This window comes from Scyliorhinus canicula, chromosome 25 (assembly GCF_902713615.1).
Source record: "Scyliorhinus canicula chromosome 25, sScyCan1.1, whole genome shotgun sequence".
NCBI classification, from domain to species: Eukaryota; Metazoa; Chordata; class Chondrichthyes; order Carcharhiniformes; family Scyliorhinidae; genus Scyliorhinus; species Scyliorhinus canicula.
In genome coordinates, this window is record NC_052170.1 from 7,298,680 (window position 1) to 7,324,278 (window position 25,599).

General features: G+C 49.8%; 1 protein-coding gene across 1 annotated transcript in view; it reads right to left on the reverse strand.

Annotated features, from left to right (window-relative positions):
• Positions 1-25,345, reverse strand: part of LOC119957047 (complement C3-like) — a 232,881-nt gene extending 207,536 nt beyond the window's left edge. Inside the window, exons 1-3 of the mRNA XM_038784653.1 lie at positions 25,165-25,345; positions 17,657-17,846; positions 800-962 (exon numbers count right to left, since the gene is read on the reverse strand). Coding sequence (XP_038640581.1) covers positions 800-962; positions 17,657-17,846; positions 25,165-25,247 — 436 coding nt within the window. The 5' untranslated portion in view covers positions 25,248-25,345. The remainder of the gene's footprint in view (positions 1-799; positions 963-17,656; positions 17,847-25,164) is intronic.
• Positions 25,346-25,599: the final 254 nt, after the last annotated feature.

A 25,599-nucleotide genomic window follows, 5' to 3' on the forward strand; every position in this document is an offset into this window, starting at 1 on the left:
AGGGCTCCGATATCCTCCCACTTCTGAAAGATGCGCTTGTTAGGTGAATTGGACATTCTGAATTCTCCCTCAGTGAACCCGAACAGGTGCCAGAGTGTGGGGACTCGGGGATTTTCACAGTAACTTCATTGCAGTGTTAAAGTAAGCCTATTTAATGACAATAATAATCATTATTATTATTAAGAGTGCATGTGTGAGCGTGAGAATGCATGTGTGTGAGAGAGTGCATGTATGTGAGAGAGTGCATGTGTGTGTGTGACTGCATGTGCATATGAGAGTGTGTGTTTGAGAGTGCAGGTAAGTACGTGTGTGTGAGAAAGAGAGAGTTAATGTGAGAGAGGGAATGTGTGTGTGAGAGAGAGTCTGATGGGTATTCAGAACTGGAAAGGGGGAATGCTGTTGCTTGGTTGGAGCAGGCTAGCTTTGGGGGTTTTGCAAATTGCAGAGCAGGCTTAAGAGACCATCTGACTTAATACTGGTCCCATTGCTTGTGTTTCTATGTTTATACCTTTGGTTAATAAAATTCTAGCAATCTCAATTTTGAATTTCATAATTGCTATTTGTGGAAGCGAGGGCCAGATTTTGACCGCCTCTTGCATGAAGAAGTGTTTCAATGTATGGCTTCAGTGTGTTTATTGCAGACACTTATCCCTGAAATGAGAGTTCCATTTTCTATTCCTAATGTCTCTCAACTTGATAAGCTATGGCCTCTTCAACCTCCTAGTTGCACCTGACACATTCAGCGCTGTTCTTTACTTGTGTATTGGAGATGTATCAGAAAAATTGCAGCTATAGTTACCAGTTTGAGCTGGTGTATAGATTGGTTTATCAGTCTGGATAAATATGTGTCCCATTTGATATGAAATAAGGATGGTTCTCTCCAACTGAAACGATGTTGATGTTGCTTCCAACTGTACATACTTGGGCAATTTTTTGTCTTTTGGAATTCTGTCTCTGGGTATCTGGAAAGAAACATATCAAAAAATATCTATTAAAATAGGTATAGCTATGTTATAACTGATCATATTGCACCCAGCAACCCTTATAATATCCCCATTGACCTTGGAAATTCCATAAGTCTTCACCAGTGAGCTGTTAGTGTTGAATATAATGAAGCCTAATTTCAGATAGTCCTCTGGTCTCCCACTCTAGCTCAGAATGTTTTGAGGTCATGGCCCTCTCTCTGTATTACAACTTCTTTAATTTTTTGTTTGTTGGATAAGGATGAGTGAAATGGGGAGGCAATGTCAAGCTTTCTTAGGCGCTGTAATGCAGGCAAGTTACACAGCAACCACAATCCAAGATATTAGGGTCATGAATCAAGCAGGGTGCTTTGACCTGGGTGGGAAGAAGTGCTGGAACTTCAACTATTCAGGTATTTAATAGGCATGTCATCACAATCCTCACATCAGCTTTGTAAATGGTAGAAAATATCTGACTGGCTGGCAGTTGAGCCACTGGTTTGTTGACTCTGTTTTCCACTGGTTATGATGGTAGTTATGGTCTGGTCAATGCTGGTGCCCATGAAATGGATGAGGTGATGCCAATAAAATTGTCAGGAGATAGCTTCTTTCCAATCCTTAGCCATGAAAGTTTATACATAACGAGGATTGCGAGGGTTTCTGTTGGAAATCCTACCATTCGGTCACCATTTTTAGTGGGTGGCCTGATAGTGACGTCCCACGATGGGCCATCACCCTCCCTGCATCGCAATTCAGCCGCCCACACCTGGATTTTCTCCCCCAGTGCAGGCGTGACCCGACCCTTGCCTCCTACATCGTCGCAATTTGGCCCCCAATCCACATGTTTTCTGGGTACCCCCCACAGTAGTAAAGATAACTCCCACAGAGATTCCTAAATAAAGAGACCCCCCCACACAGAAACACCTGATAGCCCCCCCCCCTCCCCCCCCCCACAGAGGTGTCTCTGGGAGTCTCTTTATTTAGGGGGCCTCTGTGGGGGTCTTTTATTTAGGGGATTTTCTGGGGGTCCCTTTATTTGGGAAATCACTGTGGGCGGGGTGGTTTCTTAGGGGTGGGGTGCATTGTGGGGGGAATGGTTCTCAGATGGACTTTGGGGGAAACTCCTCAAAGAGTTGTGACCATTTGCATCCTCCAGCTGGCAGGGCGCCAACCTCGATCCTGAAGCCAGCGGGGGCGGGGCGGGGGCGGGGCGGGGGGGGGGGGGGGAATCGGAAATGGATTTGTGGCCGGCGTCGATCCCATTTTCTTCACTGTGCTGAATTCTCTGTCTCACCGGGAACTCCGCTATCGGCAGCACGAGGCACAGAATTACTTCTTTTACTGAAGATTGTCATTGGACAACAGCCATGCAACTGTAGGCAAAGCTTGTGACAGAATGGCATAGGCCACTTAATTAACAAAAAAAGTTGTCAATGGAGCTGTAAACTCAAATCATTAGTTAATAGGCCATACCTGACTGTACAATTTTTCTGTTCTAGGGATGTGTCCAACACCATCAAGGCCTCGTCTCTTCTCAATTTCTTTTTTTTAATGTATTTTATTCCAAACTTATATAAAAGGTTACAAAACATAAACAATTCGGGAAGCAAACTCCCCAACACACAACTATACAGTTTGTACAAACTTTTCCTTTTTTCACTCCCCTCCTCCCTGAACACCAACCCCCCCTTCCCGCAACGAACATCCCCACCTTGCCTCAAGGCTCTCCTCCGCTGAACCCCTTAACTCGTACTTGACTTTTTCCAGCAGAAGAAAGTCATACAAGTCTCCCAGCTAGGCCGCCACCCCGGAGGTGCTGCTGACCGCCACTCCAACAGAATTGTTCACCGGGCAATCAGAGAGGCGAGGGCCACGACGTCTCCTCCCATCAGCTCCGGCTTCTCCGAAATCACGAATCTCGCCACCAAAGGGTCTGGCTCAATTTCCCCCCCCCCACTATCCTTGTTAGCCCCGCGGACACTCCCACCCAGAATCTCTCCAACTTTTCCGCAGCATAGTGGTTAGCACAAATGCTTCACAGCTCCAGGGTCCCAGGTTCGATTCCCAGCTTGGGTCACTGTCTGTGTGGAGTCTGCACGTTCTCCCCGTGTGTGCGTGGGTTTCCTCCGGGTGCTCCGGTTTCCTCCCACAGTCCAAAGATGTGCGGGTTAGGTGGATTGGCCATGCTAAATTGCCCTTAAGGTCCAAATTGCCCTTAGTGTTAGGTGGGGTTACTGGGTTATGGGGATAGGGTGGAGGTAGGGTGCTCTTTCCAAGAGCCGGTGCAGACTCGATGGGCCGAATGGCCTCCTTCTGCACTGTAAATTCTATGTAAATTCTATCTATCTATGTATATGTGTGCAATTCGCTGGTCCCCACTTCTCACACGCGTCTGGCACTCCCTGGAAGAACCCACTCATTTTTACCCGAGTTATGTGTACCTTGTGTACAACCTTGAATTGTATCAGGCTCATCCTTGCACATGAGGAATCGCATTCACCCTTCATAGCGCCTCACTCCATACACCCCAGTGTATCTCCCCTCCCAGCTCCTCCTCCTACTTCTCCGTAATCTTCACTGCCTGTTCACCTCCCTGCTCTCCCAGCCACCCATATATGTCTCCGGTCCTGCCCTCCCCTTCCACATCCGGAAGCAGCAGTTGCTCCGAAGGTGTACCTCAGCAACCTGGGGAACACTTTCCAAACCTTCCGCGCGAAGTCCCTTACCTGCAGGTACCTAAATTAATTTCCTCTCGGGAGCTCTATCCTCTCCTTCAGTTCCTCTATACTGGCAAACCCCTCTTCCAGGTACGGATCCCTAACCTTAACCAACCCCACTTCCTAAATAGACCATCAATCCCCCTGCGTCCCCCCCCCCCCCTCCCCCCCCTCCCCCACCGGCTCGAAACCGTGGTTATCGCACAGTGGCCAATCGCACACCAACATCCCTTCCATCCTGAAATGCCTCCTCAGCTGTTTCCAGACCTTCACTGTGGACTGCATCACCGGGCTCTCCAAGTATTCCCTTGGCACCATTAGCCATGCCGCCATCACCATAGCCCTCAAGCTGGACCCCCTATAGAATTCTTCCTCCATCCTAACCTATTCTGCCCACTCTCCTTCCCACTACCGCTTCACCGTCTCCACGTTCACCGCCCAGTAATAGTGCAGTGGTTTGACATCGCCAACCCTCCCTTCTGCCTCTGTCTCTGTAACAGTGTCTTCTTAACACTTGGCACCTTCCCTGCCCATACAAAGTCTGAGCAAATCGTGGGCAGGATTCTCCGCTGGCGGGATTCTCCTTTTTGCTGGCGCCCGGGCGTTTCCCGGCGACGTGGGGCTGCCCCACAGTGAGAAACCCTATTGATAGGCCGGTGTAACGGAGAATCCCGCCGGCGGATCGGGCAGAAATGTGGCAGGGCAGGGCGGAGAATCCAGCCCTCATATCCAGTTTTCGAAAGAAGGCCTTCGGTACAAAGATCGGAAGTTTCTGGAATATGAACAGGAGCCGCGGCAGAATGTTCATCTTCACCATTTGGATCCTCTCTACCAGAATCAGGTGCAACGTGTCCCAGCTCTTCAGATCCTCCCTAACCTCCTCCACCAGCTTTGTTGATTCCATTTATGTAGCATTGCCCATTCCCTCACCACCCGAATCCCCAGGTATCTAAACCTGTCTCTGACCACCTTGAATGACAACCCCCCCTCCCCCCCCCTCCCCCACCCCCGAGGTTGGCTCGTTCACCTACATTTAGCTTATATCCTAAGAATGCCCCAAACTTCGCCAACAGGCCCGTGATCCTCTCCATACTCTCCAACGGGTCTGAAACATATAATAGTAGGTTGGACGCACATAGCGGCACCCGGTCCTCTCTTCGCCCCCTCGTAATCCCTTGCCACTCAGTCAAATCATTAATAGCCATTGCAGAGGCTCTAACCCTCGCAAACAACAGCAGCAACAGGGGGCACCCCTGCCTTGTTCCCCGGTGCAGTTCAAAGTTTTGTGAGCCCATGTCATTGGTCCGCACACTTGCCGTCGGTGTCACGTATAACAGGCGCACCCACGCCACAAACTTCGGTCCAAACGTGAACCTTCCCAGGACCTTAAACAGATACCGCTAGTCCACCCGGTCAAATGCCTTCTCCGCATCCATGGATACCATTACCTCCAGTACCTGAGCTCTCCACGGGGTCATGTCCAGATTTAACAGGCTCCTTATATTACTAGAAATCTGTCTGACCGTTACGAAACCTGTTTGGTCCTCTGCAACTACCCACCACCAACTTAGCCAGCACTTTGACATCCATATTTAACAGCGATATGGGCGTGCACGACCCACATTCCAATGGGTCTTTCTCCCTCTTTGGTATTAATGTAATCGTTGCCTGTGTCACCTTCTCCAATGCCTCATTAAACACCCCCAAGAGATGTGGCGCCAGATCAGTAGCAAACTCATAGAATTCCGCCGGGTAACCATCGGGCCTTGGGCCCTTCCCCGGCTTCATCCCTCTTATACTGTCCAATACCTCCTTCAGCCCCAAGGGCTCCTCTAGTGCCTGCCTGTTCTCTTTCGCCAATTGTGGAAACTCCAGTCCCCCTCTTCACCCCTGGGTTCACCTTGTACAGCTTCTTATAATAATCCCTAAACGCCTCATTTATCTTCCCCGGCTCCGACACCACATCCCCTGCCTCAGTCCGGTTCTTCAATAGTTCCTTGCACATGGCTTGCCTTCATAGCTGATGCGCTAACATTTGAATCGCCTTCGCCCCGTATTCGTACTATACCCCCCTTGCCCTACGCAGCTAACCTACCGCCCGCCTAGTCAAATTGCCCCTGAAACTTTTTCTTCCTCACCAATCCCTCCGTGGTGGGTTCCCTCGGGTACTCCGTATCTACCTTAACTATCTTGTTCATTAGTCGTTCAGATTTTCCCCTCCTTTCCCTATCCGCATGTGCCTTGAACGAGATGGACCACTGCTTTTAGTGCTTCCCAAAGTGTGGCCACCACACCCCCCCATTTTGGTTCAATTCTACATAATCTTTAATCACAGCCCACACTTAATCAAAAAACCCTCTATCTGCCAACAACCCCGAATCGAGTCTCCACCCCGGCCTCTGTTCCTGGTCCAATCTAAGCCGAATCTACAGCCAATGGGGCGCATGGTCCATCATTACTATCCCCACGTACTCTGCCTCCTCCACTCCAACCAAAACTTCCCGGCTCACCAGAAAAAAGTTGATTCTTGAATTCATTCACCAGTACCACCGGCGTTCCCTCTAATGCACCACTTACCATCACATATCTCCCACCCGGTCCCTCACTCCCTTTGCACTCACAAACCCCATTTTCTTGCTCATCAAAATGGCCACTCCCCGCGACTTTAAATCAAACCCCGAGTGGAAAGCTTGTCCCACCCATTCCTTCCTCAGTTTAACCTGGTCCTTAACGCGGAGGTGCATCTCCTACAGAAAGAGGTTAAAAGTGAGACTGCAACAGCAGATCAGTCAGATGAGAGCAAATCAACTGCAAATAGACTAGTAACTGAAGGCACACACCCCATTTTGGAGAAACTGGATCCAGAGCAGTACGATGAATCATCCTATTGTTATGGGCCAGGGTTTAGAAAACTCCAAAGTATATCATGTAGTTCACCTGACCTACAACTGTTTATTAATTTTGGTTACAAGGAGAACAATACCTTTCAGGTATTATTCAACAGAGGCCTTAAGCACTTTTAATCGAAAACAAAGTTTATTCTACAAATTTAGTTAACAGTTTTGTAAACACACACAGTAGGCATTTTACCAACTACAAACAAAATACCCCACACAGCTACAGTACTCTATGTATAACCCTTTATAAATTTCCCTTAACTGATTCAATTTAATAACAACAACATCCCATTAACCAGAAAACCCTTTTACCAAAACAGTAGGTTTGAATTCCTTCCACAAAACAGTTATCACATTTAAGTTATAAGGTTGCCGACAGTGGATGCCTCACCATTTGAGGCACATACAGCACATTAATCGAGCACAAGTACCATATATCAACGAAGACTCCTTGATGGAGCCATCAATTCACGAGACACGTGCTTTAAGATATGAACAGTGGTTTTAGTCTACTTACTACAGAGCCAGCCTGTTACCCGTTAAACTCACAATGAACTGCAGGCTGGCTCTGGACAAGGGTATTTATACAGCAGTCCAGGGGGAGGAGTCGTGGGCGGAGCCAAGGGTGGAGCCCTGTACAACCTCCTGAGCATTCCCAGAGCTACTCCCCCTAGTGGTTGGATAACGCTACTGTGCTTACAATGGTATTGGTAAATACAGTGTGAATTACTAAGTTACATTCACCACATTCACCCCCTGCAAAAAAATCAAGTCCGGCGGGGGTGGTGGTCTACAAAGTCAGTCTGTCCGGTGGTCGAACTGTCCGCTGTGAACTGCGGAGCACCGGGGTTGCAGCCTCTTGCGGTGGCTGGATGGGTGTTGTGTGCTGGGGTACGATGGCGGACTCCAGGGAGGGTTGTGTCCGAGCTTCATACTCTTCTGGTTCGACCGGGGACTGGGGGCGCTGGGGGCTGGCCGGTGCGGGTGCACGGAACTGGTGGAGCGAGCTCGTGGGCTCGGGAGCGCGAGGGGGCGGCAGCATGGGGTGTACGATGAGGGGTCCTTCTGTGGGGGTAGAGGGGGCACTGGATCCGGCGGGTGCCAGATCCCGGAGGGATACTGTGTCCTGACGGCCGTCAGGGAACTCGACGAAGGCGTACTGGGTGTTGGAGTGGAGCAGGCGCACCTTCTCAACAAGGGGGTCGGTTTTGTGTGCCCCGACGTGTTTCATCAGGAGTATCGGGCCCGGTGTCCTCAGCCATGCCGAAGTGAGACCCCCGTGGTAGTGCCCCTGGAAAAAATGAAGAGCCTCTCGTGAGGGGTCTGATTGGTCGCTGTGCATAAGAGGGACCTAATAGCGTGGAACGCGTCTGGGAGGACTTCCTGCCACTGGGAGACTTGGAGCTTTCTAGACCGGAGGGTCAGTAGGACGGTCTTCCAGACCGTCATGTTCTCCCTCTCCACCTGCCCGTTCCCCCTGGGGTTGTAACTGGTAGTCCTGCTCGAGGCGATGCCCTTGTCAAGCAGGTACTGACGCAGCTCGTCGCTCATGAAGGACGAACCCCGGTCGCTGTGCACGTAGCTGGGGAAACCAAACAGGGTGAAGATGCTATGCAGGGCCCTAATGACTGTGTGGGAGGTCATGTGGGATTGTGAGTGTCGCGGTGGTGCGCCCCTGGATCTGGACAGAATGGGAGCCTGAAGCGAGCGAGATAGTTTACCGCACGGGGAAAACGGGGAGCGAACAGCGTCTTACCAGGTCTGGGTGTATGAAGCTCTCAGTGCTCCCGGAGTCGAAAAGGCATGGCGTGTTGTACCCGTTGATTTGGACCTCTGCCATCGAATGTCGCAGATGCTTCGGGCGTGATTGATCCAGGGTGACTGCGCCAAGTTGCGGGCCGCGTGACGAGCGCCCGAGGAGGTCGTACTCTTCCGATGAGTTGTCCGAGCATGGAGATGCAGGTCGGGCCCGTGGATCGCACGTGGCGGGCGGCGAGGAAGATGGCGTCCAAGATGGTGGCCCCCATGAGTCGCACGTGGCCGGCCGCGTGGTGGAGGTTTGCCAAGATGGCAGCCCCCATGGATCGCACGTGGCGGGAGGGGGTGGGGTTGGGGCATAGGCCGCAGCGTTTCGGGCCCCGCGCGTGGGCCTGCGGGTGTGGGGAGCGATTACTTTGTGCCGCTGGGGAGTTGGAAGCTGGGGCCCTTTTTGCGAGGCACACTCTCGCGTAGTGGCCATTCCGCCCGCAGATGCTGCAGGTCGCGTTGCGGGCCGGGCAGTGCTGCCGCGGGTGCTGATTCTGGCCACAGAAATGGCAGGCTGGGGCAGCATGGTGGCTGGCTGGAGCAGCATAGTGGCTGGCTGGGGCAGCATGGTGGCTGGGCGGCCGCGTGGCACAGGCCTGGGGGAGTCGCTGGTCGGGGGCCCATGATTGGGTCGCAGGGTCCGCGGGGAACGAGGTGAGGCTGCGGAAGGAGACCTCCATCGTGGTAGCAATTTCCGCAGTTGTTTCTAAGTCTTGGGCCCCCTTTTCCAGCAGTCATTGGCGCACATAATTAGACCCCAGGCCCGCTACAAAAACATCGCGTACAGCAAGTTCTCTATATTCAGCCGCGGTAACCACTTGATAGTTACAGTCATTTGATAGATTATTGAGCTCTCTTAAAAATTCGGCGAGTGATTCTGTAGGCCGCTGGCGGCGAGTCGTGAACACATGGCGTGCATAAACTTCGTTAATGGGCCTTACATACATCTTATCGAGTATCGCTAGCGCTGCAGTATATGAACCGGCCGAGTTTAGTTGCGTAGAGATTCTGTGGCTCACCCTCGCGTGCAGTAGACTTAACTTCTGTTCCTCTGTTGTTTCGTCTGTGCTTGCTTCTGCCAGGTAGGCCTTAAAGCACCGCAGCCAGTGGGAGAAGATTTCTTTTGCCTCTGCATCATGTGGGTCGAGTTCCAGGCGTCCAGGCTTGAGGGCTGATTCCATGATCGATCCTGACTGTTCTTAAGTAGATTAAATTGATGGAACCATCAATTCACTAGACACGTGCTTTAAGATATGAACAGTGGTTTTAATCTACTTACTACAGAGCCAGCCTGTTACCCGTTGAACTCTCGATGAACTGCAGGCTGGCTCTGGACAAGGGTATTTATACAGCAGTCCAGGGGGAGGAGTCGTGGGCGGAGCCAAGGGTGGGGCCCTGTACAAACTCCTGAGCATTCCCAGAGCTACTCCTCCTAGTGGTCGGATAACGCTACTGCGCTGACAATGATATTGGTAAATACAGTGTGAATTACTAAGTTACATTCACCACACTCCTCAATCTGACAAAGGCCCCATAATCAGATATTGTGACAGAAGAGCCAGAGTCAGCGTTCACAGCAAAAGATCCATCAGCAGCCATTCCAATAAGAGATTCGGAACCAGCTAATCCCATGGCAGGGTCCAGCAGCAAGAAGGATGCCACTAGAGTCGAAAAGGAAAAGGAGATGCAATCAGCGGATCATTCAAATGAGAAGAAAGGGGAAGAGAAGAAGAGTTCAGAACACAGATGGTCGACCAGGTAGCACTCACGACAATAATGAGACCAGCATTCACAATACGCCCAATATGCAAGAAAACACATGGAGACGGAGCAGGAAGCATCCGTTCAAAAGGTTCAAAAAGTTGGTGATGCAAAAAGATCAGCCAGAAAATCGGTCTTCCGCAAATTGACGTGAAGTCGAATATCCGGTCAACATTCAGAAGACCAACTGGACAATGTCATTTAGAACGTGTAATAAACTGTGCACAAGGGACATATATAAAATTATCAGGCATATATGTTGTGCAAAGCACAATTACAGTTGTGTGCAAACATTAATTTAAGGTACATTTGGATGTAAACGATAACACTTCCAAAGGGAAGGGGATGTGGTGATATGTCTGTGCACAGTTTCATAGAACATAGAACATAGAAAAATACAGCACAGAACAGGCCCGTCGGCCCACGATGTTGTGCCGAACCTTTGTCCTAGGTCTACGCGCGACACATCCTCACCACTCGCCGCCAGCGGCCCGGGGAATCGCTAGAAGACTACCTACGCGACCTCAAAGACCTCGCACGCAGCTGCAACTACCACATGGCGGGAGTTCAGTCCAACTATGTGAGACAGCGCCTACTCGAAAAGGGGGCCCTGGACCTGGATCAGACTGTAAAGTTAGCCTCCTCTCTGGAAGTAGCGTTCCTGATCCTTAACGCGTTCCTGGCTGACCACGCGACCCCCTCGTGGACCCCCGACCAAAGACTACCCCAGGCCTGTGCCACGAGGCCGCCCGCCCATCATGGGAGGCTACCCTACTATTTCTGCAGCCAGTCCCAACACCCAGGGCAGCACTGCCCGGCCCGTAACGCGAACTGCACCAAACCATCTCCCTCGCCTCTGGGTCGCACTCGGTGCAAATCCAAGGGTGCTCTCCCGCAACCCTAGCAATACAGGGCGCCGAATACGCCAATTTTAAATTATATGTGCTTCCAGACCTCTGCGCTCCTCTCCTATTGGGACTAGATTTCCAATGCAACCTCAGGAGCCAAACCCTGAAGTTCGGGGGGCCCCGACCCCCACTCACCATATGCAGCCTCGCGATCCTAAAAGTCAACCCTCCCTCACTCTTCGCAAACCTTACCGCTGACTGCAAACCAGTCGCTACCAGAAGCAGGCGGTATAGCGAACAGGGCAGGACTTTTATCAGGTCCGAGGTCCAGCGACTCTTGCGGGAGGGAATCATCGAGGCCAGCAATAGCCCCTGGAGAGCTCAGGTGGTGGTCGTCAAGACCGGGGAAAAGAACCGGATGGTTGTAGATTACAGCTAAACCATAAACCGGTACACGCAACTCGATGCATACCCCCTTTCCCAGATTGCAGACATGGTAAACCAGATCGCACACAACCAGGTGTTCTCCACGGTGGATCTGAAGTCTGCATACCACCAGCTCCCAATCTGCCCGGAGGACCGCCACTACACAGCTTTTGAGGCAGACGGCCGCCTTTTCCACTTCCTCCGGGTCCCCTTTGGCGTCACGAACGGGGTTTCGGTGTTCCAAAGAACAATGGACCGAATGGTGGACCAGTACGGGCTGCGGACCACATTTCCGTACTTGGCCAATGTCACCATCTGCGGCCATGATCAGCAGGACCACGACTCCAACCTCCACAGATTTCTCCAATCCGCCCAAACCCTAAACCTCATGTACAACAAGGAGAAATGCGTTTTCCGCACAACCAGACTAGCCATCCTCGGCTACGTGGAAAACAGGGTTCTAGGACCCGACCTGACCGTATGCGCCCCGTCCTACACATTCCCCTCCCCCACTGCCCCAAGGCCCTGAAGAGGTGCCTCGGGTTCTTTTCATATTATGCCCAGTGGGTCCCCAACTATGCGGACAAAGCCTGCCCACTAATCGAGGCCTCCATCTTCCCACTGGCAACTGAGGCCCGCCAGGCCTTCAGCTGCATCAAGGCGGACATCGCCAAAGCCGCGATGCGCGCGGTGGACGAGTCCGTCCCCTCCCAGGTGGAGAGCGACGCATCAGAGGTCGCTCTTGCCGCTACCCTCAATCAAGCAGGCAGACCAGTAGCGTTTTTCTCGCGCACCCTCACCACCTCCGAAATTCGGTACTCCTCAGCCGAGGAGGCCCAAGCCATCGTGGAAGCCGTACAGCACTGGAGGCACTACCTCGCTGGTAGGAGGTTTACCCTCGTCACCGACCAACGATCAGTAGCCTTCATGTTCGATAATACGCAGCAAGGCAAAATCAAGAACGATAAGATCTTGAGGTGGAGGATTGAACTCTCCACCTATAATTACGATATAGTATATTGCCATCGCGCAAGATGACCGACTACTGGCTATCCACGATGACCTCTGCCATACGGCTTATCCACTATATCAAGGCCTGCAACCTGCAACCGAGGAGGTCGGAACCATGACCAGAGACTGCCAGATCTGTGCGTAGTGTAAACCGCGCTTCTATCGACCAGATAAGGCCCACCTGGTAAAGGCATCCCGGCACTTTGAGCGCCTCAGTATCGATTTCAAAGGGCCCCTCCCCTCCAATAACCACAATACATATTTCCTCAATATTATTGATGAGTTCTCCCGCTTCCCCTTTGCAATCCCTTGCCCCGACATGACCACGTCCACAGTCATTAAAGCCCTACATAGTGTCTTCACTCTGTTTGGTTTCCCCAATTATGTCCACAGTGACCGGGACTCGTCGTTCATGAGCGACGGACTGCGTCAGTACCTGCTCAGTAAGGGCATCGCCTCGAGCAGGACTACCAGTTATAACCCCAGGGGAAACAGGCAGGTGGAGACGGAGAACGCAAAGGTCTGGAAGACCGTCCTACTGACCCTGCGGTCCAAGAATCTCCCAGTTTCTCCGGGCAGGAGGTCCTCCCCAATGCGCTCCACTCTATTAGGTCCCTACTTTGCACGGCCACAAACAAGACCCCTCATGACCGCCTATTGGAGATCCACCTCAGGGGCTTTGCTTCCGTCCTGGCTGAAGACACCGGGGCCAGTCCTAGTCAGAAAGCACGTCAAGAGCCATAAGTCCGATCCTCTGGTAGAGAAGGTCCAGCTCCTAGACTCCAACCCCAGGTACGCTTATATCGAACACCCCGATGGCCAACAGGATACGGTCTCCCTCCGGGACCTGGCACCCGCCGATTCCACCACCGCCACCACCGCCCCTCCACCATATCCTGCCCAACCTGCCATGACCAGCGCCCCCACCCCTATATGGCTCCCACACTCCCTCCCATCCGCCATCCCCCCTTCACCGCTCCACAGGAATGAAGCTCCAGAAGAGACGCTCCCGGAGTCCACGTCTGTACCCGCACCGGCGCCCTCACTACCGATGCCAGCACGGACGAGTCCGACACCCGGGCCAGCAACAACGCCAGAGCTTTGGCGATCACAGCGCACAATCTGGGCGCCGGACCGGCTGAACTTATGAAGCCGTCACCCTGTCGGACTTCATTTTTTTAACAAGGGGGAATGTGGTGAATTTATTATACCAATAATCCACCAGTGTAATTGTATCTGTGCTGTTGCCCTTGTATTTGTATCTGTGCTATGCTGTTGCCCTTGTGGGCTTCTCCTATGGGCCTTATCCATAGGGGAACATGTTGGGGCATGTTTAGGCTCCGCCCATGGCTCCTCCCCTTGAAGGGAGGTATAAAGAGCAGTCGATCTGTAGGCGGTTCTCAGTATTGGTTCAGTCACAGGCAGGAACTGTTCTAAGTTGATTAAAGCCACGGTTTACTTCTACTCATGTCTCGAGTGAATTGATGGTCGCATCATGAACTTTGGAGGAGGGTATTGCGGTATCGATTCTGTTAAAGTTATTTTAGTTATGAAATATATGTGCAGTGCCCTTTATAACAGGTTTTTGGGCCGTTGCTCAGATCTGTAAGTCAACTCTGTTTCAATGAGTGGAGGGATTTTTTTCCACTGTGTGTTTATTGGGGACTGTGATGTTTTGAATATGTATGTTCGAGTGGGGTTGGGGGCGGAGAACAATAGGGGATAGGCTATCTGGCGCCATGGGCGGGGGCTACCAGGCTAGCTCACTGAAGCGCAGTGGGGGGCGAGCAGGTGGTAAGTTTGTTAAGGGGGTTGGGATTGTGGTGCTGCTGATGGCGGGGGGGGGGGGGGGAGAGCTGCTCTGCTGACAGGGGAGGAACTGTTGCTGGGAGACAAATGTGGGGTGATGGCTGATCGGCAGGGGTGGGAAGCCTCCTGACTAGGCTGATCACATGGAACGTTAGAGGGTTGGATGGGCCGGTTAAGAGGGCGCACGTGTTCGCCCATCTGAGGGGATTGAAGGCGGACGAGGCAATGCTACAGGCAATACACCTGAGGGTAATAGATCAGACCAGATTGAGGAAGGGGTTTGTCGGCCAAGTATTTCATTCAGAGCTTGATTCTAAGACTAGGGGGGGGTCGCGATCGTGATCCTGGCATTTGAGGCAGGGAGAATAGTGGCGGACGTGATGGGCAGGTATATCATGGTGAACGGGAAGCTGGTGGTGCTTGTGAATATATACGCAGCAAACTGGGACGATGTGGAATTTATGAGGCGGGTGATGGGAAGTTAGGGAGGGGTGGCGGCAGGTGAGGGAGCCCATCCAGAGCTATCTGGAAATAAATCTGGGGCACCTACTTCGTTCATCATGGTCCGCCGTGCGAGTCCGCCATGTCGCATGGGGTGGCCGTCGCTGGCCGCCTCCTTGCGCTTGCGCGAACTCCCGATCGGAAGTGCAGAGCCCTGTATCCACAGCCAGAGCTGCGAGGGGAACTCTGGGGCCCTGCCAGCCCCCTGCAGGTTGGAGAATCATTCTGGACTTTCTTAAGGAAAGCCCAGAGTGTAACACGCGTGTTTTGATGCTGGTGTGGGGACACAGTCCCATTACTGGAGAATGCTGCCCCCTTTCGGTGAGATGGGGAAGCTTTCTGTGCAGAGAGGAATAGAATAGAATAGAACAGAATAGAATAGAACACTGCTATAAAATCCCTCCAGTGCAGAAGGAGCCCATTGAGACTTCACCGGCCCTCTGGAAGAGCAACACCCCCCCCTACCCACCCAGAGCACTAGGCCAGCAACCCCAGTGTCCCCGGGCTCAATGCCCAGGGTTGAAGATGGCTACTGACCTCCTCGGATTCCCATAGCAGCCATTCCGCCACCTTCACGGTTTTTAAAAAGGTGTACTAATCGGGGTGCCCACGTAACCATTTGCTAGGGAAGTTAAGGTTATCACAGAATATACAGTGCAGAAGGAGGTCATTCGGCCCATCGAGTCTGCACCGGCTCTTGGAAAGAGCACCCCACCCAAGGTCAACTCCTCCACCCTATCCCCATAACCCAGTAACCCCACCCAACACAAAGAGCAATTTTGGACACTAAGGGCAATTTATCATGGCCAATCCACCTAACCTGCACATCTTTGGACTGTGGGAGGAAACCGGAGCACCCGGGGGAAACCCACGCACACACGGGGAGGATGTGCAGACTCCACACAGACAGTGACCCAAGCCGGAATTGAACCTGGGACCTTGGAGCTGTGAAGCAATTATGGTATCCACAATGCTACCGTGCTGCCCTTAGATGACTGTAGGCCGTGAGATAGGGGTTGGTCCTGTTACTGGTATGGAAACTGGCTTTAATTGGTGATTATTGGTTCTTGCCATGCCGTGGGCATCATGTCATCAACGGGAGCGGGTCAATTAGATTGCAAACTGATCGCCACATGGCACAGTTCCCGATTTTGACCTCTCCTGCAATCTAACGGCCGCACTGCGCTCCTTAAATTGCGCCCGGAGATATGTCTATTAGTCGCCGCTAGAGTGCCGACTCAAAGTCCAAGAGGAAGTCATCTTGGGAAACAAGATTAAACCCGGGAAAGTGATTGGTCATTGAAGCAGCTCGAGTTGAAGCAACCTTTGGAGGGAATTTCGAGGTTATACCTTCAAAAGTGAAGAGTGAAGACCTGCAGCCCCTCGTAAGGGAGTCAGAGTTTTAACAAGGCAGTGTAACTCTTAGTCAGCACTGACATCTGGGTGGATTGCTGAGCAATTTATGGGATATCTTGGTCGTATTTGCAATTTGATGCGTAGTGTGGGTGTTAGACAGTTTGCTTGTTAAGTCACAGGCACCTCATATTGATTCTGAATATTAGGAGATAGATATTATAAACTGTTTTGTTTTTCGGACTTTGAATAACTTATTTAATTTGTTCATAATCTGTAAAAATTTGTGGTTTTAATCTCTGAGTAAATAACTGGAATCTCAAACTTTGTCAACTTTTAACAAGAAATTATTTGTCCCTAGTCAGATCATCCAAATAATTGGAGGTCTCGTCCACAATCATGACAACAATGTTGTGCTTCAATCTGACCCCAATCAGCGGACTGAATGACCCAGACGTTTCTTAACGGGAACATCTCACGGCATAATTTTCAAATTCATCCCTTAAAAGCTTTTGCTCTGCAGATTCTGGAAGTGTAAGGTGATAACATTGCAATTTGGGCAATGGAGCATCTTGATCCTTTGTGAACAATGAGACCTACAGTATATTTCCCTAACTAGTGAGATGTAAGCCTTGAGAAAGAAACTGGGGGAACGAGGAAGAGAATAGGGTGGATTGGAGTCAAATCAGATACAGAATGGGAAAAGAAAAGAGGAAAAGAAAGACTTGGGGCAAAGTAATCTCCAAAGTAATCCCCAGAGTGTGGCAGCGGACAGGAAAAGCAGCATTGAAGCTACTAGCCCCAACTGCAGCTTCGTGTGCCTCTTTGTCAGGGCGATAGAAAAGCAAATTTATGGGGCGGGTCCCATAATGTCATCACGGCAGGGCTGGCTCTGATTAACTTTGTTTTGTATTGATTTGGGTGCCATGTTACCACGGAAGGGCGGCATGTGGCGCAGTGGTTAGCACTGAGACTGCGGCGCTGAGGACCCGGGTTCAAATCCCGGCCCTGGGTCACTGTCCCTGTGGAGAGTGCACATTCTCCCCATGTCGGCTTGGGTTTCACTCACATAACCCAAATGTGCAGGTTCGGTGGATTGGCCACGCTAAATTGCTCATTAATTGGAAAAAAAAATAATTGAGTACTCTAAATTTATTTTTTAAAAGGCTGCTACGGTGCACAAAGTAAAAGTAGATCCCCCCTCCCCCCACCTGCTAGTTCCCGGGGGCAGCACCTGGACAGTATCAGAGAGCATTTACCTGCCCAGAATCAGTGGGTACTGGGTACTGGTCAGACATTACCCTCTCCACCGAGTGATGCACTCACCTGAGCTCCCCCAGTGGACTTGCTGACCAATTGCATGCCACGGGAGACCAGTATATTCACGGTCAGGATGAGGGGCTATGAAGTTGGAGGATCCAGGGTGAAGATCTCCAGAGTAGATCATGTTAGCAACAAAATCCAGCCAAGTGCTTCTCAGATAATTCTAAATAAAGCCTTCTACTTTGGAGATGCTAAATAATTCTGCAAACTGCTATAAGTATTTAATTTTTCAGTTCACTTACCTTAATAGGCAGAGATAGGAATCCAACATTTGATGGTATCATTCCACGAGTCGAATATATTATGTTGTTAGTTTTAGGGAAAAATTGTAAACGAATGTCAACGTTTATGTCCGAGTTGACATTGTGTGCTTCCACAACGACATTTTCCATGTGATCAACTCGTAAAATATTTGGAGCAGTCAGTAGGTATCTGTCAGAATAAGTAAACAAATATCATTTTGTCAACAGCAATGATTAAGGTGCTCCAGCAACAATGTACTGTGCTGACTTTCGGATCAATTTAGTGGACAGATGAGCTGAAGTTATATTTCCCAAACAAATTTATTTGGTCCTCTATCCATTATGGAGAAGTAATCACTGATGCACCATCGATTGCACGTGAGGCGAGTGATTTACCAAAGTCAGGCTTTAATTAACTAGAACACAGCCTGGCGATCGTCTACAGTGGAAAGGGACGATCGTCAGGCTTCTGAGCATTTATACCTCGTTGATAGAGGCGTGGTTAACTCAGCCTCTCGGCCAATCGGTCGAGAGGCACATGACCGACCAGGGCCAATGGTAAGCCGACGTTCTGGCCCAATGGCAGACGAGTATGCAGATCATATCATCACAATCACCATCGTCTCGATTAGACAGATGTAAATAAGTTTGTCCTGCTTCAGTCCCACAATCCTGTTCTGCCATTAAATTAGATCATGGTTGACCATTACCTCAACACCATTTACCAAACTGTTTTTCATACCCTTGACACCCTTAGCCAACAAATGTCTATAGATCCCAGTTTTGAAAAATTCAAGTTAATCCAATATGTGCTTGGATCTAAAAGCAATCCTGATCATATGCCCCACTCCAGGATGGGAAAGAGACACCATCTTCAGTGTGGGATTATGTGCAGAATAAACAACTTGCCCCATGTTCAGCTGCTTTCCTTTCGGACCAATTTGTAATTCCAGTGAACATTCAGGCCTGGATCAACCTCCCAACAGCGATGTCATTCCATCACCATTGGAACCCAGGAGGCTGTAATGAATTTCATTCCATACAAACAAAAGGATTCAGAAGGATTCTTCCTGCCAAGAAGTAGCCCACCACAAATTCCCAGTGAGACAGCCTCTGAAACGGCTCGAGAGGCTGTTGGGCAGTTAAAAAGGTACTTTTTCATATTCTCAAGTTCAAAGCTCCAGCAGACTTGTGGACTTCAGCAGTGGCTCAAGCTTCGATGAAAAGAAGGTGTGAATGGAGGAATAGGAGGCCACTACAAATCTCTCTTCCTTAGTGTCTTGTAACCCAGGGTCACTGCTGCAGCGTCCTGGAGCTTAAATTGCACAGGAAGCAGATAACTGGAGCACCCTGAAGTGACTTATTATAAAGAGCCCAATCCCATCTTGTTGCCCTATTCATTTAAGCAGGGATGGGGCAGCTATTAGTGATCTCAGAAAGAGTAGTAGGGGAGGCAAATCCCTGTAGAGACTGTGACGCAGCACTTTTCTGCTGCTTTGAAGGAGAATTGGGAGGAAAATCTAGGCCTCAATGGAAATGCCAATAAAATAATTGTCTCAAAATGACAGCACTAATGGAGACAGACTTTAATCAGACCTTACACAGCCAAGTGTCTGTTTAATATTTCAGTTTTAATTTTAGACAAAATAATGTTGACCTTAATTTGCTGAGAAGATAGTTTGTGAGCCTCTCTGAGAGTAGAATACCATTAGAAGAGTTACTACTTTTCCATGGGTGCCATCTAGGAGGTTACTTTGCTAATTTGAAACTGTTCCCTATGTTCAGCAGATACAATGAGCATTAGCAGGGAAGTGAGTCCTGTTTGGATTTGGTGATTAAATTCAAAAAATACCATCACGGAACAAAGAGCACAAAAGGAAATGAAGGGGCTATTGTAGCGCTGTGGAAGAGCTATCTATATAGTCCTATTGCCCATCTCCACCCTGCTCTTTTCCCGTTTAAGTATTTACTCAATTCTCTTAAAATTTGACTTCAGGAAGCAAAACATTGTACACAACCCTGTCAGCATCAATTAGGCTGAGGTGGAGATGGTTCTCCTAGGTGTGCACATCACCAAATATCTGTCCTGGTCCACCCATGCCCGACCAAGAAAGCAACACAGCGTCTATACTTCCTCAGGAAACTTAGGAAATTCGGCATGTCCACTTGTCAACTTTTACAGATGTACCATAGAAAGCATCCTATCTGGCTGCATCACAGCCTGGTAGGGCACCTGCTCAGCCCAAGACCAGAAAAAACTAGAGTCTTGAACATTGCCCAGTCCATCATGCAAATCCACCTGCCATCAACTGACCCTCTCTACACCTCCCGCTGCCTTGGGAAAGCGGGCAGCATAATCAAGGACCCCTCCCACCCGGTTTACTCACTCTTCCAACTTCTTCCTTTGGGCAGGAGATACAAAAGTCTGAGAACACGCACTAACAGATTCAGAAACAGCTTCTTCCCCGCTGTTACCCTCTTATGGATTGATGGACTTATGAACTGATCTGATCTCGTCACACAGCTTCTCCACTGAGCAGTACTACACTCACGTATGCTTCACCTGATGCCTGTGTCTATGTATTCACATTGTGTATTTTTTGTTTGCCCTACTATGTCTTTTCTTTTCATGCACAGAATGATCTGTTTGAACTGCACACAGAACAATACTCGGTACACGTGGCAATAAACCAATCCAATCCAAAAATACTATTGACTCAGCTTTCAATGTTCTTTCAGAAAGTTTTCCAGTACATTTGTAAACAAGTTTCCTCATCTTGCTTCTGACTCATTTGACAATTACATCTATGACCTCTGTGTACCTTCTGCAACTGGAAAGTCTTTCCTTATTTAATTTTATTAAAACCTTTCATGAAGGAAAACTCGCTCTCTCTTTTTCTGCTGAAGTAAAGGACTGTTTTATTGTTCTAAAACCAACGAGTGCCTGTCTATATAGTTGAAATGAATCTACAACGAAAGTAGACAGCCTTGACAGAGAAAATCCTCTCAAGCTTAGAAGGAGGAAGCATCAAAGCGAAAGCTTGAACTCCTGAAAGACTTTAGCTGGAAACCATGATAGTGCATCAGAGATTATTTATCTTTTTTACTTTATCATCATTTTTCATCCCTCTCCATCACCCTTTCCCTCTATAAAGTATGTGCGTGTGTGTATAGTGGAGCGGAGCGAGTTGGAAGGGGTTGTTGGGTAAGCGGTATTAGGTGTCGGTTGCATTTTTGTCAGTTTAATTATATTACTGTTAAATAATCAAAGGTTATTTGTGTGTTCTCGGGCTGGTGAGGGTGGAATACTCCGCGATAGTAATCTCCGACCACGCTCCACATTATATGGTTATGAGGTTGGAGACAGGCATTGCCCAATGCCCCACATGGAGGTTGGACACTGCATTACTGATCGACATGACCGTCAGGAGGCCTCCTGCAAGGGGACCTCCTTCCGGGCCATGGTAGCACTCCCATCCCCACCCAAAGCACTCAAGCAGCCAAGTGATGGTAGCTATGCTCCAGTCCTGGAACCAGCATCGACAACAATTCTGCCTAACCAAAATGCCCAATAAGGCCCCCATCTGCAACAATTACAGGTTCACGCCGGCACCCACTGATGCCACCTTCAAAAGGTGGAGACAGGATGGGGAGGGTATTGACAGTTAGAGACAGACACTTATGGTAGGATCACAACACTGGACGAACTGACACAAGACTTCAACTAGCTGGGGGCAATGAATACAGGTACCTGCAGCTGAAAAGCTTCCTACGGAAGGAAACAAGGACATACCGTGACAGACACTTTTTTAAAAAATCTTTTTATTGGCTATTCCCATATTTATAAACAGTTGTTATTTATATACATTACAATTTTCTTGCCCACGCTAATTTGTTTTATTTTACAGAGGTTTGTTTTGTCCTTCATTTGACTAACTGTATGTAAATGTTGCTGCTCTCTGGATCGGTCTATGATATCCCCCCCTTCCTCCTTCCCCCCCTCCCCCATTGGTTTTGGCACCCTTCCTCTTCTCTTGTGGTTTCCCCCTTTCCCCCCCCCCCCCCCCCCCCCCCCCCCAGGTTGCGCAGTCCTTTGGTTCTTCATCTCTTTTTTCTCCCTGGCTTACTCCTCTTTGCCGGCCTCGAACAGGTTTTGGAACTGGCCAACGAACTGCCCCCAAGTATCCAGGAAGCCTTCCTCTGACCCTCGAATGGCGTACTTAATCTTCTCCAGGTGGAGAAATTCCGAGAGGTCAGCGGGCCAGTCTGCAGCTTTGGGTGGTGCTGCCAATCGCCAGCCGAGCAGGATTCTCCGGCATGCGATTAGGGAAGCGAAAGCAAAGGCGTGGCCCCCTTCCCCATGTGTAGCCCTGGCTGCTTCGATACCCCGAAGATTGTCACTATTGGGCATGGCTTCACCCTCACCCCCACAACCTTGGACATTGCCGCGGAGAAGGCTGTCCAGAACCCAGCAAGCTTGGGGCAAGCCCAAAACATGTGGGTGTGGTTGGCCAGGCCCCTCTGGCACCGTTCACATTTGTCCTCCATCTCCGGGAAGAACCTGCTCATTAGGGTTCTGGTCAGGTGCGCTCTGTGCACCACTTTGAGCTGCATTAGGCTAAGCCTTGCGCAGGAGGAGGTGGAGCTCATCCTGCTCAGTGCTTCGCTCCAGAGTCCCCATCCCACCTCTGTCCCCAGTTCATCCTCCCATTTTTGTCCAGTGGTGTTCGGGCTCTGTCCAGTAGCTGTCAGTATATTTTCCCACATAGCACCCCCCCTCCCCCCACCCCCACCCCCCCTTCTCGCAGGTTGTGCCTATCAGGTCCTCTAGTAGTGTGCTTTCTGGGGCCCCGGGGTACCCTACTGTCCTTTTGAAGAGATGTCTCAATTCCTGTCCTCTTGATAGTTTCCACTTCTTAGTCAGTTCGTCCAGTGTCGTCAATTTGCTCCCTACATAGAAGTCCCCGACCATCATTGTGCCCCCGTCTCGCCTCCATCTTTTGAAGGTGGTATCTAGCATGGCTGGGGGGAATCTGTGATTGCCACAGATGGGGGCCATAAGGGGAATTTTGGTTATCCCAAAGTGCTGTCTCAACTGGGTCCACGTTCTCAGCGTGGCCGCTACCACTGGGCTCGTTGTGTACCTTGTTGAGGAGGATGGGAGTGCTGCTGTGGCCAGGTCCCGGAGGGTTATTCCTTTACAGGATGCCTCCTCCATTTGTACCCAATCTGTGTCGGGTTTTTGTACCCAGCCCCTCACTTTTCCTGCTGTTGCTGCCCAGTGGTAGTATTGTAGGTTCGGTGGAGCCAGGCTCCCTCTGACTTTCCCTCTTTGCGGTGTCGGTTTGGGAATTCTCGGGTTCTTGCCCCCCCCCCCCCACACACAAACACCATGATTAGCCTGTCTATATTTTGGAAAAAGGCCTTGGGGATGAAGATCGGGATGGATCTAAACAGGAAGAGGAACCTTTGCAGTACGTTCACCTTGATCGTCTGCACTTTTCCCGCCAGGGAGAGTGGGAGTGGGCCCCACCGTTGAAGGTCTTTTCTTACTTCCTCCACCAGGCTGGTCAGGTTCCACTTGTGGATCTGTGTCCAGTCTTTGGCTATTTGGATCCCCAGGTAACGGAATCTGTTCTGGGCCGATTTCAACGGGAGCCCCTTCAGCTCTGTCCCTCCCCCTTTTGGGTTCACTGGAAATGTCTCGCTGTTACCCAGGTTAAATTTGTAGCCCGAGAAGGTTCCAAACTCTTTCAGTATTTGTAGTATTGCCTTGGGAGCATTGAACAGGGGCTTCACCCAGGTGGTGAATCCCGCTCCTAGCACAAACCGTTCCAGTACCTCGAGTAGGTAGCTCCATTCGACTTTGTCAAAGGCCTTTTCTGCATCCAGGGAGACGATCACCTCTGGTGTTCTCTCCCCGGGGAGGGTCATTATCACATTCAGCAGCCCCCTGATGTTCGCTGTGAGCTGCCTACCCTTGATAAAGCCCGTTTGGTCCTCTGCGACCACCTCTGGTACACAGCCCTCCAGCCTTTTGGCCAGGACCTTTGCGAGTATTTTCACGACAGACATTATTAAAGGAACGACTGGACGCAAACATCTTAGGCAGAGGGGACTGTGGTAACATGTACGGATGTCTGATAGAGAGGGCCAACGCCAAACTGGACCCGATGAGGAGGAAATGGGAGGAAGACCTGGGGTTCAAAATAGGGTGGGGACTCTTGAGCGAAGCACTACAATTCCACCTCCACATGCGCAAGGCTCACTTTAAGTGGTACATAGAGCCCACTTGACTAGAACTCGAATGGGTAGGTTCTTGCCGAAGGTGAAGGACAGATATGAACGGTGCTAAGGAGGCCCAGCCAACCAGGCCCACATGTTCTGGTCTTGCCCCAGACTTGCCGGGTACTGGACAGCCTTCTTCAAGGCAATGTCCAAAGTGGTGGGGATGAGGGTAGATCCATGCTTTAAAGTGGCGGTCTTCGGGGTATCAGACCTGCCAGATCTGTTCATGGGATTTGGGCCGCACCCTTGCCTCTGCCTCCCTGACCGCCCACTGTAGCTCCTGCTCAGCTGGCAGCCAGCAGGACCACCTAAAGCTGCAGACTGGCAGTCCACCTTTCGGAATTCCTCCAAATGGAGAAAATCAAATTTGCCATCCATGCATCCACAAAACATGGGAGCCATTCACCCGATTGTTCTGGGACCTGTTTGTGGCCAGCAACTAAGTGGCCAGGAGCTGGGACGACAGAGCCAAAATGCAAGAGGGGGAGGAGGGCGGGGGAAAACAATGGAGGAGAACCAAGTTCGAGAAAAGAGAGGGGAACACAAGAGAGGTAGAAAGCACAGGGGAAGACAACGCAACAACAAATACAGCAAGCTGGAGGGGCAAAAGAATGAGAAGATGGAATGGAACGGTCCAAAGTCAAAGATAATGCAAATAAACAATAAGAAACTGACCGATATGTAAATAGCATTGTAAAATAAAATCCTTTCTCACTCAATGTGTATTTGTATTTATACCATGTAAAACAAAACCCAATGAAAACATTTTTTTCGAAACAAATCTGGAATTCGCTACAAGGAGCGGTTAAAATATATAGTGTAGATGCATTTATGGGGAAACCGGACAAGCATACGAGGGAAAAGAGTATGGAAGATTTGAATGATAAAGTTAGGTGAGGCAAAATCTGAGGAGGTTCGAGTGGAGCATAAATATGAGATGAACTAGTTGGACTAAATGGTCTGCTTCGATGCCATATATCCCATGTAATCTGACATACATACTCTCCGAGGCCTTGAGATCCTTCCTTTCAGGGAAACATAATGTTCTCTAAAAAGGTATCTGACGAACAATAGGATCCTTTAAAATGAACTGAAAACGTAACTCAAATGAGTGATTTATAAGAAATATGGAATCTCTTTCAAGATTACATCTGGAACCTGTCTGATTCAATGGTCTAGAAAACAATACGTATTTAAATATAAAACAGAAACATACGTACAGTGGAACACATTGGGACAGCGCAGGAATAAAGACCAACGCAGCAAGTAACTGAGAGGTCCTCCTCATCATGACAGACTGCATCACTGGGACAAACTTTTCCAAATAATTTGATCAGTTTATATAAAAACCCAGTACAATCTATTAATTTTTAACTATTGAGAAATTTGGACTGCTGTTTGCTCTCAAAAGGTATCCAAATATCCGCAGTCCATACTATTTAATTAAGAGTTAATTTAAACCCAATGGTCTTGTGAAAATCCAGGAACAGCAGATCAACAACAATTGATGGCTTTTTGCCTGGGATTTAGAGTTTAACCTTGGCAAGTCAGATAAGAAATACAAACTTTTTAAAAATGGGGTGCTGCCAGAGAGTTCATGACTGAAATGTTAACTCTAATCATGAGCCATGAGATCAATGAGTTAACCATTGCCT